This window comes from Aedes albopictus, chromosome 2 (assembly GCF_035046485.1).
Source record: "Aedes albopictus strain Foshan chromosome 2, AalbF5, whole genome shotgun sequence".
Taxonomy (NCBI): domain Eukaryota; kingdom Metazoa; phylum Arthropoda; class Insecta; order Diptera; family Culicidae; genus Aedes; species Aedes albopictus.
The window spans coordinates 179818141-179839148 of NC_085137.1; the positions used below are offsets into that span (position 1 = coordinate 179818141).

Consider the following 21008-nt stretch of genomic DNA (forward strand, 5'->3'; position numbering starts at 1 on the left):
GAATTCACGGTACTATTTATATGTGTAGCCATACATTGAAAAGAACGGAAGTATGTAAAATCTTAATTTGATACAATATGGATGATGCATGCACCGCTGGGCACATGGCGTGCAAAAACTAAATAGTTTTCCAATGTAATATTATTTGCATCCCATTCTAGAATTCTGGTGGCATAGAAGATAGAAGTTCGTAGTTTTTTTTAGAACAACTTGTCTCGAATTGTAATGGATTTGTATAAAATCGGCTCGGAAAGGGATTTTTGAGGATTATCAAATGAAGCATCCTGTGCTTTTATCTTTTTAAACAAGAAAAATCAAAAAATAAAGTTCTCAAAATGCCTGGTGGTGCTTCAGAGCACCACCTTATATTTCAGTTCTAATAGCCTTGGACGATAATTTTGACATAAAACATAAAGATTTTGTTCTACCATTTTGAGCAAAAGTTGTCAAAAATATTTTAAAATACAAAAAGAAGTCATGGGCGGGATAGGGTTAAGGCCGCACGGGACGACATGTAATTTTTCCTATCTTCCCTCTCTTTCTAACAATTTGCCTCGCGATTTTGAAGAAGCAAATATCAATTTCCACTGCACTGACGTAGCTGATCGATTGTGCACCACAAGTGAGCAAATGAACGATTAAATTTCTAGTCAATAATATGAAGTAGAAGTTGAGATTTGCATCTTACTAGCAACAGAGCAATGGCGGACGATTCAACCACCGTCCCGTCCGGCCTTAAAACATTTGTGCGCTGTTAGACGAAATTTATAGTTTTAATGCCCTTTGCTCGGAGAAGCAAACAGTCTTTTCAACTAAAAATATTTATTTATCAAATGAATTCATGTTAAAGCAATTGTGTACATTTTCAAGTATTTTACGATACACTCCTTACGAACATGTATGGTTTCAAGTGCACTGCGCTCTACAAACCAAATCTTTATTTCATGAATAGATCTCACAACTACCGGACAGCACTGGCACACACTACATACCGGGCCATGTGAATATATTCACATGTTATGATAACAAAATCCACTCGAAGGGTGGCAGTCTACACAGAGATATCTATAGGTGGGACTAACGCGCTATCGCACAATAACAACACCAGTGCGTATTATCGCCTCATGGGAGATAGAACTGCGACATTACCAGCAAAACGAAAAAGATCCACAATTTCTTGTTTAGAATTGCATCTTCTATTGGAAAACTGTTTCAATCGTCCAGATTCCTTCTTAGGTTGCTTCATTCCCATCTCATTTGCAGCTGCACCATGTCCACCGGGCAACAAACGGGGCGTCCGAAGGTTCTAGTAACCAACAAGGAAACCCCGGAGAAAGGTATAACAATTCTCCGCCACAAGTAAGTCCATCAGAAACTCGCACATCATTGTTTGGTCAAGATAACAATACGCTGTTTCTTTGTTCCAGGTGTGACGTGATTTTTCCAGAGAATGTACCAGCAACCAGGGCTGATATCCTGAAGCTCATTCCCGGTGTAGACGGTATCATGTGGGTTGGCCACTACGCGCTGAATGGAGAGGTTCTGGACATCGGAGCTCCTACGTTGAAGGCTATATCCACCATGTCCGCCGGGATGGACTACGTGGACCTTGAGGAATTCAAGCGTCGTAACTTCCCACTGGGATACACTCCGACGGTGCTGAATGATGCCGTAGCCGATGAAGCGATCGGACTGATGATCGCAGCCGGCCGGCGTTTCCATGAAGGTCGTTTGAAAATCGATAACTCTCAATGGCAGGGTGGACCACAGTGGATGCTCGGGCGTGACATCAAAGGAAGCACGATTGGAATCATTGGTTTGGGGGAAATTGGGCTCACCATTGCCAAACGTTTAAAGGGCTTCGAAGTGGGCGATATTATTTACAGTGGAAGAAAGCATAAGCCCGAAGCAGAATCAGTTGGCGCGAAATTCGTTTCGCAGTCCGAGCTGCTCAAGGAGAGTGATTACGTCTTTGTTTGCGTACCGCTGAACAACAGTACTCGCAATTTGATTAATGCAACCACCTTGAAGCTGATGAAACCAACAGCGGTGCTGGTTAACATTGCTCGCGGGGAGATTATCGATCAAGACGCTTTGGTTGATGCCCTGAAGAATGGAACGATTTTTGCAGCAGGCTTGGATGTGATGACCCCGGAACCACTGCCCGCCGATAGTGAACTGTTGAAGCTTCCCAATGCCGGTAAGAGGCCATGACCACAACTTGTAAGACCTGGAAATTTAATTACATTTACCATTGCTTTTCAGTTGTTGTGCCCCATCTGGGCTCGGCCACGCAGCGTACCCGTGAGGATATGTCGGTTATTGCAGCACACAACGTACTCGCCGGTATTGCTGGAACTCCGATGTTGGCGCCTTATCCTTACTGATGTACCTCAATGTAGCTGGTGGATGGATTTTGAACCGCGACCTAATGCCTTTACATGTGTATTTTTAAACGTTTCGCTATTTATATATTGAAAACTAAATTATTGATTATATATTTTAGAAGTAAAATTTCAACGGAAATTTATTAAGTAGGTTAAGGTACTGAGAACTCTCCGCGGCGAAGCATCCTGCTTTTTAACATTCAATTTCAAGAAACGAAATCCCTAAGTTTTTTCAACTAATCGTGTGTCATGCCATTGCAGAATTGTTCGCATAGCATGATCTTCTTGTATGCCCTGACTCTGTCTTCAATCTGTTATCAATAAGAACGGTCTGACACTTGTCTTTGGTAAAAGGTTAGATTTCCGGGCGGTCGAAAAATGTTTCGTATTAGATTTGGATGGATACCTAATGGATTTTTGTAGCTGAATGAGTGGATAAAAGAAAACAACGTAGTCAACAATCTGTGGGAGTCTATCTACGGAACAGTGAGCACAGCAGCGTGGAAGGTGATAGTTACTGATCAAAGAAGACACAGAAACGGTTGAATCGATGATGAGTGCCAGAAAGTGACGAATGAGAAGAACGTTGCCATAAGCCGCACACTGGGGCAGGATTGAAAATACACGGGAAAAACCTCTAGCTCGTCGAGATCCACACTTGGTGTCTTCAAAGAAAATAATTTCTATGAACAAGGTCGATATTCTGAACGGTAGCATATTTTTCTTACGTTATTCGCATAAAAGTCCTAAAAGTCATTTTGGCCACCTTTCATTTTAGCGGGTATGGTGTCTTCGGCAAAGTTGTTCGGCTATTTATGCTAAAAACGTTTGCCGAAGACGTCAAATTTCCAAAGCCTACTGTTCTTGAGATATTAGACGTTTTATAAAATATGTACCTATCTAAAATCGAGTTTTTTCATTAAATTACGTTCGTAAACAAATTTAATGTCCGTTTTCGAGTTGTAAGAATGAAAAATACTAAAATTAAACATATACCAAAGAAATTAGTTGGAAAAAAACAAAATATGCATTGATTTTTTATAGAAAGTTCCTGAAAATCACTCAAAATGTAGGGTAATTCGCCAATTGTTGAACACTACCCAAATGTTGAACAGTTTCTGAAAATGTTATTACATATAAATTTTACTTTAGTAATATTCCATCAACGTAAACGTATGATGTAGATGCGTATACATGTGTGTCATGATAATACTCCAATAAAGTTACAAAATTATACATATTTCACGTCAAAAGCATCGATTGAAAATTTTGTACCGCTGATGACACAAAAACTGCACAATTCTTAAGATTGATTTTAAGAAATTGCTGTTACGAAATAAGCTTTGCTGGCAAATCGACCGCAACTATCAAAGTCACACCATAGTTACAAGAACAACAAGGATGTCCTTAACAGTTTAATATTGTTAAAAATCACATTTTCATTGTAATTTCATTTGAAAAAAATATTTTTCTTATCACACTGTCATTATGCATCTAAAATCCAATTGTTGAACGCTTGGCATAGCCTACAATGTTAGCATGACCGCCAGATTTTTTTTTTCACTTTACCTAACCGTGAATTTCATGGGGTTTCAAAGACGTTCCAGGGGTGTTCCAGAGGGCGTCAGGATGGTTTCAGGGATTTTCAATGATTTTCAAGTGCGTTCCAGAGATGTTCCAGAGGGATTCATAATGCTAAGGGGGTTCCAGCAGTATTTCAGGGCTTTCCAGGGGGGTTCAGGAGCGATCCACGGGTTTTCAAAGGATTTCATTGCACAATTTACAATTTGTTTGAAGCTTAAAAATAACTAAACCTGTGACTAGATTGCATTTATACTTCTCATGGTTCACTAGGCAACATACAACGTGGTTATATATCTGCAAAAATGTTGTAGGGTGGGACGGGGCAAGATGGGTCACGGGGCAAGATGGGTCAGTGCCATTTTCGGGCGCATTACTCATGTTTTGTTTAGATTAATAATTTTGTTAGATGACCAGCATGAATATACAAAAGTTTGGGGCATTGATTGAAAAATTATTCACTCTCATTGGAAATAAAAAATAAAATGGTTTTTAGCCATTTTTCTTATGCGATACATTCCATATAATCTCCATATAAACGGCCGCGGGGCAAGATGGGTCACCTTCAATTTTGAACGTATTTTTGGAGCATTCAAAAGTTATTTATTTTTTATTACAAGACTATCTTATAAATAACTTCAATCAAGCGGAATGAACACTCAAAATTATAACATAAAATTATGATAATTTTTTAGTGAAAACATCGATTTTCAAGACGCCTTAGGACCACTCAAATCGTAAAGTTTTTTATATTCCAAATAAATCTACAAAATGTTTACTAGTAGCTCTTGTTTATTCAGTATGGATATGGAGCATATATCAATGCGGAACAAATCTTATATTTTGACGTTTTTCGTTGAGAAAATGTGAATTACTTAAAAGGTGACCCATCTTGCCCCGCACTTTTTTCACGGTGCAAAATCGATCACTTTTTAAAACTGCTCGTTTAACATCATATTTTGTATTTAATGAACTTTTTATCGACTTTTAGCATAGCTAACTAGTGTATTAAAGAGTAGCGGACGAATACAAACCAATACGGTTTGTATTTACAAAGTTATGGTGATCCATCCTTATGCGACCCATCTTGCCCCGCCCCACCCTACTAATTCACACAAAACAGTAAACTTTGAACGCTATTTAAAAAAAAAATCATCAAATATCACGTCGGTGAAAAAAATTTACATGAAAGCTTATGTATTTTTTTAGGTGATCGCCGATGAAAAAACTTGCACGCAAAAACGGCTACCCTCAAAAATGTGTTCGGCCTGCACATTTTTAGTAAACATCCATGCCGCACATGACTGTGTTGGAAACACACATTTTTTTTAAATTGCTGGTACGCTCACATGAGCATTTATTTTGCAATAATTTCGACATGGCAACCTCACTGAGTTTATAAACCACCTTCAAATACCGAAAAATATTGATATTTTGCAAAAATGTGAGCGTACGAATAATTTTAAAAAATGTATTTTTCCAACACAGTCCCTGTGCGGCATGGGTGTTAACCAAAAATGAGAGTTTTTATTTTAGAGAGTGTCCGAACTTGCCCGACTGCAAGAACGTCCTATATACATTTTGCGTGATTTTCAGGAACTTTCTATAAAAAATCAATGCATATTTTGTTTTTTTTCAACTAATTTTTTTGATATATGTTTAATTATAGTATTTTTCATTATTACAACTCGAAAACGAACAGAGTTGTAATAATGAAAAATACTATAATTAAACATATATTATTACAACTCGAAACGAACATTAGACGGGCTTGGTGGTCTAGTGGTTATCGCTTCTGATTTATATGCAGAAGGTTCTGGGTTCAATCCCTGGCCCGTCCCTTTCCTCCTACTTTGTATCTTTCTATATACTTTCCCTCTGCTCTCTACATATACAACTCATGTATATAAACATGTTCATAGCCGTCGCTAGAACAGAAACGGGTTGAAAAAGCCGTTTCCCTTCCTTCCAAACTTTCACAGCACAGTGTCACAATCCTATTAGAAAAACGCCTACAAGTTATGCAATCAAGCGAGCTGTGCCGCACATCTTCAAAATAATAAAAACACACAATTCTCTCACCTTCCTCTGGTATCCACACACCAATGTGTGAACCTTCTGCCAACCAATTCCCACCAACACTCCAACATCCGCATGAATTTGTGCTGGCGCAGAGGTATATTCGGACAGATGTGGATACAAACGATTGCAATCATCACTTCCTTACCCCTTCCCCACATTGACCTGCAACCTGACGTGGCAGGCGCCATTGTCGCCTAAAAATAGAAGATCACCAACGCTCACACACTGAAGATGCCTGCTAGTCCCCGGCAGTTATCTCATTGGTCCTTGTGTGAGTGTAGCTGGTCTGGCGATACTGGAGTAGCATCCACGGGCGGTCAATCAAGCTCAAGCTCAAGCTCAATTACAACTCGAAAACGAACATTAAATTTGTTTACAAACGTAATTTAATGAAAAAACTCGATAATAACGTAAGAAAAATATGCTACCGTTCAGAATATCGACCATGCATATAGAAATATTTTCTCTGAAAACACCAAGTGTGGATCTCGACATCTCGACGAGCTAGAGGTTTTTTCCGTGTATTTTCAATCCTGCCCCAGTGTGAGCCGGATGTTAATGTCTCGTACATGGCAGAATACAGAGTGGTATATGGAAACTGAGCTGTCAAGTAAAGAAATCAGCGCAGAAAGAAGCAGTATGAGAAGAATGTACTGAGGCGCAAACCAGTATGAAACAAAATGATATGCGGAAATTTGTTACGATTACGTCTAGGATGTAGAAATGTTGTTATAGTAAGTCTGTACGCGAATAGTAAACTGCCCCCACTCGCATAACAATCCCATTTGACTTTTCATCACTTTTGAGTTAACTTTATGAATAGTCATCATTTTCGATGTGTAGAGTCTGTAGAGTCATACCTTAAGTTGGTTAGCTTCATACCCCCTACCGAATGTAAGTGTAATATCCTATCCCTTGAGACAGCGAACGACACACACGAAGAGAGAAGGGGGATAACGGGGAGAGCGAGAAAGGTTGGTCCAGGGACCGGGATACGAGACGAGGACGCTCTGATAAATTAATAAAAAGTGAAAGTATTTCTACGTGGTTTAAATCCGACCGTATTTCTATTATCGGCTCCGAAGTATACCTCACAATTTGGCGACGAGGATTTCGGAAAACGTGAGTATTAGCGATGTTATTTCATGTTTTACGAACTGGATACTGCACTGCTTGTTGTGTCAAAATGGCGGGTGGGTTGAAGATTTTTTTTTCATGTCGAAATGGTCAGTATTAGTGAGATCACGAGTGAGATGCAACAGTACGTGGCTGCCGGGGAATCTTGTTAGAAATTCCTATAAGAACGCATCATCATTTGTTTTGATATGGGAGTGATGTTACTTGAATGGAAAAGTGTACTATTGATGATTCTGATGATGTATCGTTTGCTTCCATGACAGTTCTTCATAAGAGCTACATTGAATGTTGGTTGTGGAAAAAAAAATCAGCCCGGTGGTGTACACGCTAGTTCGGGAATACCCATTAAATGAGTCTCAAGTACCCATTTTTCGAAGGAGTACTGAGCTGTCACATAATGAGTATTTTTCAAACTTCAAATAATGGGTGTATTTTCCACATTTTGGAGTTCAGCCGGACAACCTCACAATGGGTAAATAATACACATGGATAGGTTTGACGAATGACGCCGCCATTTTGAAAATCGTCTTGGAAATTTTTTTGTTGTGTTTAGAATACTCTTTCAATTCGTGAAATCCGGCGGCTGCTCAATCAAATTCGGGTGAAATTTGGCAGTGAACGGGCGACACCAGAAACAAGCCGATGAAAATACATTCCGGGAGCTGGAAAGTAAGTTTTTGACTCGGTTTTTGATCACTTCATCCATCTCCAAGAAATGTTTCCTAAAGCTTATTTTAATGAACTTTCAGGGCAGAGCAACGCCAAATGATGGACATCCAAGAGGCCAATCTTGATGACGGACATCGCCGGACTTGTCGCAGAACATAAGGCATGAGATGAGCTACGGTGCTACCGGTGCAACCCGAGGTGCAACCTACCCAACCTGCTTCGAAACCCCGTGTGCATGGCAGAAAAAAATTAGGTTTATTTTATAGATTGCATCTTTATAATATGTATCAAAATGGTTCATTGGAATAAAATTTAAGAGTAAACGTAAAGAAAAATTCAATTGTTTTAATTAAAGTATTTGTGCTTATAATAGCTGGTCCGGCTGAAAAATTTCCAAAACTGCGGCATTTTTACCCATTTATTATTGAAAAACAATGGGGCATTTTTACCCATTTATTATTAAAAACAATACCCATTTTTTGAAGTTCGAGTCGAATACCCATTAATGGGTAAACGGCGAATACCCATTAAATGGGTTAAGCCACTTTAGTTCGAAATGGGTACTAAAGTACCCATTAATGGGTATTCCCGAACTAGCGTGTACCTATACGACTGAATCAAAGAGGTGTTCAAGTGATTTGAACGAAACAAATGTTGAACTAGTGCCATTAGCTGTAGCTTTTGGAGGTGATCACAACAAGATCACGGGTATGGATATTATGTGTCTATGGCGATTGCTGTAGAAGGTGGTTAATTGTAATTGAACACGGGTCTCTGGTAAAGGTACCTGCAGTAGTTGCTGCAGGTGGTGGTCAATGATCACGGGTGTAGGAAGTACCTGTAGTAGTCGCTGCAGGTGGTGGTCAATGACCACGGGTGTAGGAAGTACCTGTAGTAGTCGCTGCAGGTGGTGGTCAATGACCACGGGTGTAGGAAGTACCTGTAGTAGTCGCTGCAGGAGGTGATCAGTAACAATTGACCATGGGAAAATATAAAATCATGCAGTAGTCGCTGCAGGAGGTGGTCATTCACTTCGACCATGGGTAGGAATCGCGATAACAGCGCTGTGACGTGAGCAACGATCATGGATTACAAAAAGGACTAACTATTGATTTGATGCATCAGCAGATGTATATGAGTGGTGCATAATAAATAAATGATGATACAAACCTTACTAGCGTTTATTCTTACCAATGGGCAAACGACTTTTTATATTCGTCGACTAGTTGAAAATTCCATCATATAATCTTTAGGGTACTGTTGGGTCACTGATTGCATTTCCATTCAAATGAATCTATTACAGATGGATAGCAGTCGGGCCATACAGCAGTTCCGGTGTGACGATATAGAAAAACATCGTCTGTTTAACGAGTGGAGGGTTTGGAAAGGGGCTTTGGAATGCTACTTCGAAGCATATGATATCGAGGACCAAAGAAAGAAGCGAGCCATACTTCTTCATTTGGGTGGCCCACAGTTACAACGGGTTTTTCAAAACCTTCCTGATCGCGAAAATTTTCCACTTGTATCTATTGAAAAACAGTGGTACGATGTTGCTATAAACGCACTTGACGGATTCTTCCAGCCTTGCCGGCAGGATTGCCTAGAACGGCATAAATTGAAGCAAATGAAGCAAAAAGAAGGAGAGAGGTTTGCCGATTGCATGCTGCGTTTACGCCAGCAAGCGTCAGATTGTGGGTTCGATAAGTATTCGAACGAAATCCGGGATGTTCTGACAGACATATTTTTGACGGACGCAGTAGTTGAAGGCTGTGCGTCCACGGAATTGCGACGTCGGATTCTACAGCAAGATCGTTCACTCGCGGAAATAGAATCTTTGGGAGTCGTTTTGGAAAGCATTGACATTCAAGTCAAAGATTTAAATGGAAGTTCCAAGGTGGCCTCAAATGGTCAACAAGCGTTCAAGATAACTGCTGCAATCAAGGGAGGCCACGATCGAATGCCACAAAATACACGTCGCGATCCGATGAAGTTTATCCCGCCGCGAGACAATCTGTCCTACCCAAAGATTATCCGTTGTTACAACTGCGGTCGTCGTGATCACATCTCAACAGATAGAAGATGTCCGGCGCGTAACATCGTGTGCCATGGATGTAAAGTGACTGGGCATTTTGAGTCTTGTTGTCGTCTGCGAGGTTCTAAGAAGAAGGCTTTGCCAGATAAAGATCGTATTCGTGCCGTCGAAGAGGACAAAGTTGCAGGCCCACCAGTTCAACATAACCCCGAGAAGACATATTATGCATTTTATTCAGGAAATGATACCAACGTACTTTCCTGTGAAGTGGGCGGAGTAAAACTGGATCTTCTGATTGATTCAGGCTCCGATGCAAATTTAATTCCGGATACGGTTTGGGAAAGCTTGAAGCAGGCTAAGATCAGAGTACGTCAATGCGTAAAAGGAAGTGGCCGGATCCTTAAGGGTTACGCGAGTGATATGCCGTTACCCATATTAGGTACATTCGTGGCAGATGTCAAGGTTGGAACTAAGTCGACAGCAGCTGAATTTTATGTTGTACAAGGTGGACAACGATCCCTGCTTGGGGACAAAACATCCAAGGAGTTAGGGATCTTAAAAGTTGGTTTGGATGCCTACCACGTGACAAGTGATGATAAAGCGTTTTCGAAAATAAAAGATATCCAAGTTCACATTCATATGGATCCAAATGCGAAGCCTGTATTCCAGCCCATACGTCGGGTCCCGATTCCTCTCGAAGATGCCGTAAATCAAAAACTTGACCAGTTGCTGACCAAAGACATCATCGAGGTGAAGCAAGGTCCAGCCTCTTGGGTATCGCCCCTTGTAGTTGTCGGGAAGCACAACGGTGAACCCCGTATCTGCTTAGATCTGCGACGAGTCAACGAAGCGGTCCTTCGTGAGAGACATCCTATGCCAGTCGTCGATGAATACATAGCGAGGTTGGGCAAAGGAAGATTTTGGAGCAAGCTGGACATCAAGGACGCCTTTCTGCAGGTCGAGCTAGCACCGGAGTCGCGGGATGTTACAGTGTTCATCACAAACAAAGGATTGTTTCGTTTCAAAAGGCTTCCTTTTGGTCTCGTTACGGCACCCGAGTTGTTCCAAAAGGTGATGGATCAAATACTGGCAGGTTGCGAAGGGACGTCCTGGTATTTGGACGATGTGATCATCGAAGGAAGCACACGAGAGGAACATGACGAGCGACTGAAACAGGTACGTTGACAAGTGATTGATACAATGCAAGGGGAAATAAGTGATGCGTTGATGTTTGATTAATTTTATTGAAATTTGAGTTAAAAACAAAATAAAAATAAATAAAGTTGTCTGTTATATCATTCTATTAGGTGCTGAAACGTTTCGAAGATCGTGGAGTCGAGCTAAATTGGGATAAATGTGTGTTTGGGGTAACAAAAGTTGACTTTTTGGGCCATACAATTTCTTCAGACGGGGTCATTCCGGCAAAGGATAAAGTGGTGGCTATACAATCATTCCGGCGTCCAGAAAACGAGGCAGAAGTGCGAAGTTTCTTGGGGCTGGCCAATTATCTTAACAAGTTCATACCCAATTTAGCTACATTAGACGAACCACTCCGAACGCTTACAAAGAAAGATTCTAAGTTTAGCTGGACTGAGCAACATCAACAGTCGTTCGATAGCATTAAGGCAGCTATGGTCGAGATCTTACGGCTGGGGTTCTTCAATAAGGATCATCGAACTACTATTGTGACTGATGCAAGTCCTATCGGATTAGGAGCCATACTGATTCAAACTGACTCGTTAGGGAATAGCCGTGTTGTTACGTGCGCTTCAAAATCCCTCACTGATACCGAAAAACGCTATTGCCAGACGGAAAAAGAGGCCTTGGCGATAGTTTGGAGTGTGGAGCGTTTTCAGATATATCTATATGGTCGCCAATTCGATATTCTAACGGACTGTAAGGCTTTAGTATACCTGTTCACTGAAAGGTCACGGCCGTGTGCAAGAATAGAACGTTGGGTTCTTCGCCTTGATTACTTAGTGACCCACATTTCGGGTGACAAAAATCTTGCAGATGTCCTGTCACGGTTGAGTTCTCTTAAACCAGTGCCATTCGATCAGAGGGAAGAAATGTTCGTTAAACATGTGGCCTTGTCATCAGCTACGTCCGTTGCTCTTCGTTGGGACGAAATCATTGAAGCATCGCAGAAAGATTTAGAGATCCAAGAAGTACTTGAAGCGGTTGACAAGGGAAACATCGAGGAATTGCCTATCTCTTTTCGAGTGATTGCAAGCGAACTATGCCGATTTGGAGAAGTTTTGCTAAGATCCGATCGAATTGTGGTGCCTGTTTCGCTGCGTGATAGGGTAATCAGAATCGCACACGAGGGGCATTTAGGAATGCGTACAATGAAGTCCCATCTACGGACTGCCATGTGGTGGCCAAAGATGGACCTGGCGATCGAAGCTTTCGTTAAGAAGTGTAGAGGATGTCTTCTAGTCTCCACACCTGATCCTCCGCAGCCTATGGTACGAAAGGAAATGCCAAATGGTGCTTGGGAAGACATAGCGATAGATTTTCTTGGCCCGCTTCCAAATGGAGAAACACTGCTTGTTGTTGTAGATTACTACAGTCGTTATCTCGAGGTCTGCGAAATGCAACGAATTACCACAAAACATACTATTGACGAATTAGGTAAAATCTTCTGCCGCTATGGGGTGCCACTAACTATACGAGCAGATAATGGCCCACAGTTTAGTGCAAATTGCGAGGAGTTCAAAAGTTTCTGTGAAGAGTTTGGCATCCGATTAGTCAACACAATTCCGTACTGGCCTCAACAAAACGGTGAGGTTGAAAGACAGAATCGTTCCATCCTGAAACGCCTCAGAATCGCACAGGAATTGGGTCAAGACTGGAAACAAGCGTTGGTTCAATACATCCTTTCGTATCATGCTATTGCGAATCTTTTCTGAAATCCGCATACTGGCCAACAACTTGTGCGCCGACAGCCCATGCGCCGGGTTGTGCGCCATACAAAATGTAAATAAACAAGTGTCAGAATGGTTCGCGCCAAGAGCTCAATCTCTCCTAGGGTTCGGATTTTTTGTCTAAAACATTGGACTTCCCTATGTCTGGAAATAATGTACAAGAAAGATATTATTAACGGTAACAACGCTTTTACTTCATTAAAACACTGATTAATAGTGATTTGGCTAGTGAAAAACTTGGCGCATAGGCAATCGGCGCGCAAATTGTGCGCTGATGTGCGGATTTGTGTTAATCGTCGCAAAGTGCCCAACACACATTATACCCTGGCGCACAACCTAGAGGTCGAAGAGAAACTTATCGAAATGCTGAAAATTCTTGAGAAGCTCAATACACCTCATCCAACTACAGGGATCTCTCCTTCGGAATTGATGTTTGGCCGTAGAATTCGTTCAAAGCTGCCACAACTTCCGCGTAGCTCCCAAATAGATGAAAACGTGCGAGATCATGACAAAGTCCAGAAAGAAAAGGGGAGAATGGCAGCTGATGTGAAGCGTCGTGCACGAAGGAGTGCCATATATGTTGGTGATCGAGTTCTACTAAAGCGTATGCGTAAGGAGAATAAGTTGAGTTCCACTTTTGGCCCAGAAGAATATGTTGTAGTTCGGAGGAGTGGTGGAGACACAACAGTGCGTTCATCCGAAGACGGTAAGGAATATCGAAGAAACGTAGCTGACCTAAAGCGGATCGAACCGGAAGAAGCAGCGCATGCACCGCATGGCGAATCCGAGGTTACAATTGAGGGAAGTCCGAAGGAAGCACATCACCATCAAGGTCAGACCGACCATGTGCCGTTGGAAATCGCTCCAACGTGTTCGAAGCGGGTACGGAAGGAACCCTCCAGATTTTCGGATTATATTCCACATTATTTTGAGTTTCAATAAAACCTAGAGAGGGTTGTAGAGTCTGTCGAGTCATACCTTAAGTTGGTTAGCTTCATACCCCCTACCGAATGTAAGTGTAATATCCTATCCCTTGAGACAGCGAACGACACACACGAAGAGAGAAGGGGGATAACGGGGAGAGCGAGAAAGGTTGGTCCAGGGACCGGGATACGAGACGAGGACGCTCTGATAAATTAATAAAAAGTGAAAGTATTTCTACGTGGTTTAAATCCGACCGTATTTCTATTATCGGCTCCGAAGTATACCTCACACGATGTACTTCCAAAAACAATAATAAAAATTACGAATATTTATGTCAATGTGTGAAAAAAATACCAAGTCATGAGCGTCCCATATGAAAAGTACCCGCATAACAGTCCCATCATGGATTTTTGTGTCACGTCACGCAAAACTGAACAACTTTGTAGTGATTGTAATAATATTTTTTTTTTGCAATTTCCCATCGTAATAGGCTGTTTTACCTCACGCAAATTTGGCAGGAAAAGGCCTACTTTCCCACACCAAATTAGCAGTGCGATAATGGTTCATTACAGCACTGATTTGCGTTGCGTAATGAACCATTACAGCACTGTATTTCAGTTTTGATTAACTTCTTGATGCTTTCTGGACGCAGTTTTGAAAAAATGTGACAGCTGCACAGTAAGGAGTGTATCGTAAAGTAGTTGAAAATGTTTACAATAGCCTCAAAAATAGTTTAATACAACTTTTAAGAAATTTTATTTTTGGAGATACTGTATAAATCCTTGAAAAAAGAAATAGCTTTTATGATTTTCTAAAAATATTCATTTAACTGGGTTTTTATCCAAGATTACTGAGCACATGTTTTTAAAATTTTGCACACCTTCAAAAAAAATTAAATTGCGAAAAAAGTTCGATAATGTTCGAAAATTGTTAACTTTTTTGTGTAAATATATTAATCTCCAAAATGCTTATGATATAGCCAAATTTTTTTTTTCAAGAAAAATCTGCACTGCATTTTAGCGCAATTCTTAAAAATGAAAAAATGTCATTTTTGAGGAACCCCTTTTTTCTATGCTCCTCCAAATCATGTTTACGCAAATAAAAAATACATAAAATGAAAAATTCACATTTTTTAAAATAGGATATGTTTTTTTAATTTATGGACAAATAAGTTAGAGCAAAAAATGGAATTTTATATCCTTTTAAAATATTAAAAGCAGAACTTCAAAGTTTGACCACAAAGTAGGCGTTATTTGGAGTGGACCATTTTGTAGATATTGGAGATTTTTCTATCAAAAATATGAATTTTGAAAGTCGGTGTTGAATGATATGTTATGTATACATAACTGTTAACAAGCATCAATATTTTCCAGAATTTTTATCGTACAAATTTTATTCGCTACAGATTTTTCAAATGTTGAAAAATCTTAACAAAATTGCATTTTGTGCAGATTTTTATTTTGTGAGGTGTATTCATTTAACCATATTTTGAAAAATACTAAACATTTTCCGATTTTTTTCAAGCTGTTCTAAACTTAACTATATTGTGAAGATTTCATAGAAGAACCGAAGTAAAAAGACCAACCCAGCTTCGAGATAGAGCATCCTGAACATTTTCAACTACTTTCCGATACACTCCTTATAACCTTCTATGATAAGACTTTCTTATACATGGTTATAAACATCAGTGTGCAGTTTGATGAAAGTTTTGATAAAAACTATCCTCAAGCGGTAATTCATGAAATTACAAAAAAACGTTGTACGTAACTCGGTGCAGAACTCGATTTTTACAGCACTCGTCGTAATTATCCAACTCGGCAAGCCTCGTTGAATAAATGTACGACTCGTGCTGTAAAAATCTTCATTCTGCACCTTGTTGCGTAAACTACTATTACAGTTATATATTCATGTGCAAAGCAATCTGTGAAAATTTCGAGATGATCGAAATATTTTTCAAATTTTGGCGATTTTTCAAAGTTTTATATGGAAACAAGTTTTTAAACTTCAAATGTCGTTTTCTCAATTCCTACTTTTTGCAAATGGGACTGTTATGCGAGTGGGGGCAGTAAACACCAATGTAAATTAGTTTGAGCATAGCGAGCAGTATACTATCACCTTAAAAGCCGAAATACCCCTCGTCCCGAGCGCCTACGCAATTGATAGCACGAATTCCGCGAGGCCACAATCGAGTACAAAGGGGGCACGTGAGCTGCAAGTGGCGGTCAGGTTACCACCACTGACTGTGTCTGGCCGTACCGTGTATGCACCAAACTTTGCGCAGTTAAGAAAAATCAAATTTCTAGTCGTTATAAAAAATACAAACAAACAAAATATATCATGAACAACTTGCTCATACGATAGACTAATGATCCTTCTTTGAGTCTGCAATATAAAAAAAAATCATAATATTAACCAAAAAATACTTAAAATAGAAAAACTATTTCATTGCCTTGTTCCTAACTTTGCGCACAAAATCTTCGATTGCTCCTAACTTTGCGCATGGTGTGCCTAACTTTGCGCATGCTATGAATTGCTCAAAAAGGTCATCAAAAATACTATTATTTAATGTTTTCTTATTAAACCAAAGTTGTTCAGGTAATGTGCCCTTAACTGATCTTTGTTGAAATACTTTGTCCTACGAGGCAGGGGAAACGGAGACCTCCGGAGTTCTTGAATTCGTCTGCGATTCCTACTAGGCACTTACCGTGTGGACAATCCAAACTTCATGAGAGGTTTTCCAGTGTCTAGAGATCAAAGGTAAAAGCTTCCTGATAATTGATGTGACCGTTACGGATAGGAACAATAAGAGGCCATTTAAATATGACGTCCATATTTTGGGGGAGGGGGTTGGGTTGTTTAAAAAGTGTGATATGCCATGTATTAGGTACACTATGAAGCGTGACGGAGCGGCTCGGGGGAGAAGGGGGTTCTAAAATCCTCAAAAATGGTAAACGTCATATTTGAATGGTCCCTAACATTGACCGCCGAGAAAGCCAAATGAAGGACTGTTCACAAATCACGTCACATTGTAGACAGACGGAGAATGCCTGCCGTAGTGCTACGATTCATACGATTTTCTACTAATTTATATACAAAATCTGCTACATGGTGGAGAGGCAGGCCTGAAATTGTCAGTTCTAGTGTTACATAATATTTGAATGGTTCGTAAGTCATGTATTCACGTTCAACTTGCATTTACTAAAAGTGCGCAAAAATTAGGAACACAGTGCAAATAATGGTTCCAAACATTGCGCACCACTATTTCCTAATTGAATTGAAAAAAAATATTACGAACTGTGATTGATATTACTAGAATATCACCTTTTTTGTCAATTAACTGCAAAATTAATCATCGTTGTACAGTTTTATCGAGGAAAATGTTGATTTTTAGTAAAGTTAAGGTACCCCGGGGCAAGTGGGACCTAAAAAAATGCTAGTTTGGTTTTGTCAAGCCAAAAAATTCTAAACATAAATAATTTTATAATTCCAATGGTTTTAAAAGACATTGTTGGTATATTTTTTCTTATTAACGGGCATTGAAACTGTTTCAAAATTTTTAAATTCTGTATATTATGCATATAATGAAAAGTGGAGCAGATCTTCATTTACACCGTATCACGGGGCAAGTGGGACCTATTGGGAATTTTTGTTCAAATGACCTAATATAGTTGCTGCATATATGTAAGGTAGCATAAATTATAGATATCTTATGCGAATAACTTTGTTTAGCGATTTATGTTGGAAAAGTTTTGTGGTATCGTGCATAAATTACGTAACACGTAACGTATAATATCGAACCACTGAGAAAAAACAATGATTTAACTCTAGCAGCGCGTGCAAAACAAATTGATTTTACTTATACGAAAAGCGCCCTAAGATTAAATTCCGAAAGATTTCCATACTTGCTTTTCATATTACGTAGCTGATAAATATCGCCAAAAGATATTTCAAGATTTACAGATGTTATGTTTTCCCTAAAATAATTTTACGATCATTAAATACAAATTTTTAAATCGTGAACTTTGAATAAGTCGTTTTCCAATTTTTTTCATACTTTATGGCCGGTTCCTTAATATTCAGAAAAACTCATTATGCAGCGAAAAACGAAAAAAAAATAATAGAATTTGCTTGAACAAAAATATGAAAAATAGATGATTTCAAAAAAATATGTTCTACCCATGACTTTACCATTTTAAACAATAGCTTCATCATCAGAATAGAAGTAATTAAGTGTAATTCAACGACTGTTTACTTAAGACTCCAATTTTTACTTCACTTTTGTGTAAATTTCGACTTAGGCTGAAGAAAGCGAGATCAAACTATGAAATTGTGTTTGTTTACTCTCATAGGTCTCACTTGCCCCAGATGCTGAAATGCACTAGGGCATGTGAGAGCAGTTAACTAAAGGTAATAAATGAAAATAAATTACAGCTTTTTCGCTTAAAATAATTTGCAAGCACTCCAAATATTATCCTGAAACCGAAAAAGTTTTACTTTATCTGTTATTCTATTTTTAAACGACGAATGTAGTAGAGTACGTTAATTTCACTTAGTGAATTGAAAATTACATATGATCAACAATAACATCTATGGTCTCTTTATGGTGAGAACAATAATAATTTTTGAATTCAAAGTATCCGTTGGTGTGAAACCTATGTTTTCTATGAAGAATGTTTGCCTTAAAACTAAAAAATAAAAAAGATTATAGCTGTAGGTCTCACTTGCCCCGGATTCTCACTTGCCCCGGGGTACCTTACTTCTTGGCAACCGTGTTAAAGCGAGGCAAATTTTGACGTTTTTGTGTATTTTTTGTTTATTATTCAACATAAAAAAAGATTTAATGGCAATTAAATATTCGTCAAATACTGTTTATGTTTGCACAATGCTACTGCAATGATTAAATTGGTAAAAATGTTGACATTTAGTTATTTTCTTCGTTATTTTACAAGAATGCGCAAAGTTAGGTGCGCACACGGTACCGACCGTAAGTGAAGCAAGATGAACCTCGCCAGCAAAATAAACTAATAAGCCATCATGATTTAGGCACATCAATATTCAGGATTCGCTCTTCCAAACGAGGACGGAGTTCGCACTGGCCTGGGCGCACGTTCCGCTAGGCAGAGTGAGTGACACGTGTACTGAAATGTTGCTTGAGAACTAACGGTACTATTCTACCACACATAGGCAACAAAAGCTTCAAGTCCGGTATCAGCGACGCGAGATCTTCTTCTGCAAACCAACGAGCCCCGTCACAGAGTAAGCATACCTAAGCACGCACCTCAAATCGATCCCTAATTACAGATTTTGACAGGGCTTTGTTGCACATCCCACAAATCACGGTTGAGGGATCCACCGTCGGCCACGAGACTCGATCCGTTGTGCCGATCGCGCGTCGAGATTAGGCCAAAGCTGGTAGAGCGAACCAAAGGGAACACCAGAAGGGCATCGCGGGGATACGCAACACGGCAGACAGAACGAACAGTTGTCGGCAAGGCCGAGGTCGATTGGCAATCGAAATTGCGTTCTCAGGGCACCATGGAAACGGTGGCCGAACGCAACACGAGGACGAGCAGCCAGGCATGAGATTGCGTGGTCGAGGTTGAACGTTGAACCCCACGGTCGGTGAGCGATCCCACTAGATTAGGCAAAAATTGATCTAGAATAAGAAAGATTAGTAGGGACAGTTAGGCTCTCGAACCATGAGCAATAAATGAAAATGTTTCACGTAGTTTGGGCTGCGCACATTGAATATCGTATTTTGAGCAATTCCCGATCCCTAGTGCGGGCAGAGCTTTTTCGAATAACAAATTTTACAAACTGTACTTGCAGACAGACAATGACTAGTATGGTTGCCAGGTGAGGAGAGGTGTGCGTTGTGAAAGCATTTCTAATGTCGAATTCGTTTTTGATTCAGTTCCAACCTGGGTTGGAACTGGATGAGATCACAGTTTCAACCCCAACCCGACTTCGGTTTCGCTTGTACTAAAGTTTGTTTGACGTTTGTTTGTTTACACATTTTCCGCCAATCCAGTTCCAACCCAGGTTCAAAAACGAATTCGACATAAGAGATTTTGATGTTTTCGAACGTTTCATGGAAGATAGTAATAAACTGGCCCCTTTCGCACAACAGTCCCATGTAAATGGGAAACCCAGCAAAAATGGGACTGTTATGCGAGTAGGGGCAGTGAACAAGGTGGCCACTCAGAACAGCAAAAAAAATCCGAGTTTTTTCGGTTTTCTTGGTAACTTTTTGAATATTTTCATAGTTGCAGTAGAAATAAAGGACATAGAATCCCAAAATGGCTGCCACAATGGCCGACTTTGGCACCTACTCACGATTTCAAGCACACAAATCTCTTCGTAAACAAAACCACCGCACCTGATCCTCTTATTTTAAGCTTATTACAAATGAGCAAGAACAGAATAATAAAATGGCGTATTGAGGCTCAAACTTCCACCGGGCGTAAAGCTGGTCGGCTTCGCCGATGATATTACCCTCGTGGTATACGGCGAGTCGATAGAGGAAGTGGAACTGACAGCAACTCACGCAATTGGCATAGTGGAGGATTGGATGAGGTCGAGACATTTGGCACTCGCGCACCACAAAACGGAGGTGGTGGTGGTAAACAACCGCAAGTCTGAACAGGCAGTGGTCACCACAGGTGGATGCACGATCAACTCTAAGCGCTCACTGAAGCAATTGGGGGTCATGATCGACGATAAGCTGAAATTCGGAAGCCACGTAGAATATGCCTGCAAAAGGGCAAGCATGGCGATAATGGCATTGTCAAAGATAATGTCAAACAGCTCGGCAATAGTCTCGAGTAAGCGTAAGCTGCTCGCGGCAGTAGCGGTCTCCATACTACGCGTACTACTACGTAGCTACGGTATGGCGCCGCTGCATGGTCGAAGGCGCTAGTGGTTAACCGAAACGTGAAGAGACTTGAGAGTACTCACAGGATGATGTGCCTTAGGGTGGTGAGCGCGTACCGCACGGTCTCAAAGGACGCGGTATGTGTGCTAGCGTGCCTTGTAGCGGGCATGATGCCCATAGCTTTAGTGGTGGCAGAGGATGAAGAATGCTTCGAGCGACGCGGCATAAGAGGCGCGAGGCGTATCGCCAGAACCTCGTCTATGCTGAAGTGGCAGAGCGAATGGGATTCCTCCAGCAAGGGTAGATGGACACACAGGCTCATACCGAGCGTGTCCAAGTGGACGAGCAGGCCCCATGGCGAGGTGAATTTTCACTTGACTCAATTTCTGTCAGGC

At 40.4% G+C, this 21008-nt stretch overlaps 2 protein-coding genes and 3 long non-coding RNA genes across 5 annotated transcripts; 4 read left to right on the forward strand and 1 right to left on the reverse strand.

Moving 5' to 3' along the window:
* The first annotated feature begins 1082 nt into the window (after positions 1 to 1082).
* Positions 1083 to 2514, forward strand: LOC109397530 (glyoxylate reductase/hydroxypyruvate reductase). Its single transcript, XM_029858973.2, has 3 exons — positions 1083 to 1359; positions 1428 to 2200; positions 2266 to 2514. Exons 1-3 carry the CDS (start codon positions 1271 to 1273, stop codon positions 2385 to 2387), a joined length of 984 nt encoding a protein of 327 aa, XP_029714833.1. The 5' UTR covers positions 1083 to 1270; the 3' UTR covers positions 2388 to 2514.
* A 1780-nt stretch (positions 2515 to 4294) lies between these two features.
* LOC134286150 (uncharacterized) lies at positions 4295 to 5073 on the reverse strand. Its single transcript, XR_009996852.1, has 2 exons — positions 4898 to 5073; positions 4295 to 4531 (listed from the first exon to the last, which is right to left on the reverse strand). It is a non-coding gene; the product is annotated as an uncharacterized LOC134286150 (long non-coding RNA).
* Positions 5074 to 7665: 2592 nt separating this feature from the next.
* LOC109400610 (uncharacterized) lies at positions 7666 to 8191 on the forward strand. The gene is made up of 2 exons (XR_002127787.3): positions 7666 to 7856; positions 7937 to 8191. It is a non-coding gene; the product is annotated as an uncharacterized LOC109400610 (long non-coding RNA).
* A 1289-nt stretch (positions 8192 to 9480) lies between these two features.
* On the forward strand, positions 9481 to 11073 carry LOC134286282 (uncharacterized). Its single transcript, XM_062847875.1, has 2 exons — positions 9481 to 10254; positions 10558 to 11073. The coding sequence occupies exons 1-2, from the start codon at positions 9481 to 9483 to the stop codon at positions 11071 to 11073; spliced, it is 1290 nt and encodes a 429-aa protein (XP_062703859.1).
* Positions 11074 to 18720: 7647 nt separating this feature from the next.
* On the forward strand, positions 18721 to 19373 carry LOC115258781 (uncharacterized). The gene is made up of 3 exons (XR_003893828.2): positions 18721 to 18861; positions 18924 to 18995; positions 19051 to 19373. It is a non-coding gene; the product is annotated as an uncharacterized LOC115258781 (long non-coding RNA).
* Positions 19374 to 21008: the final 1635 nt, after the last annotated feature.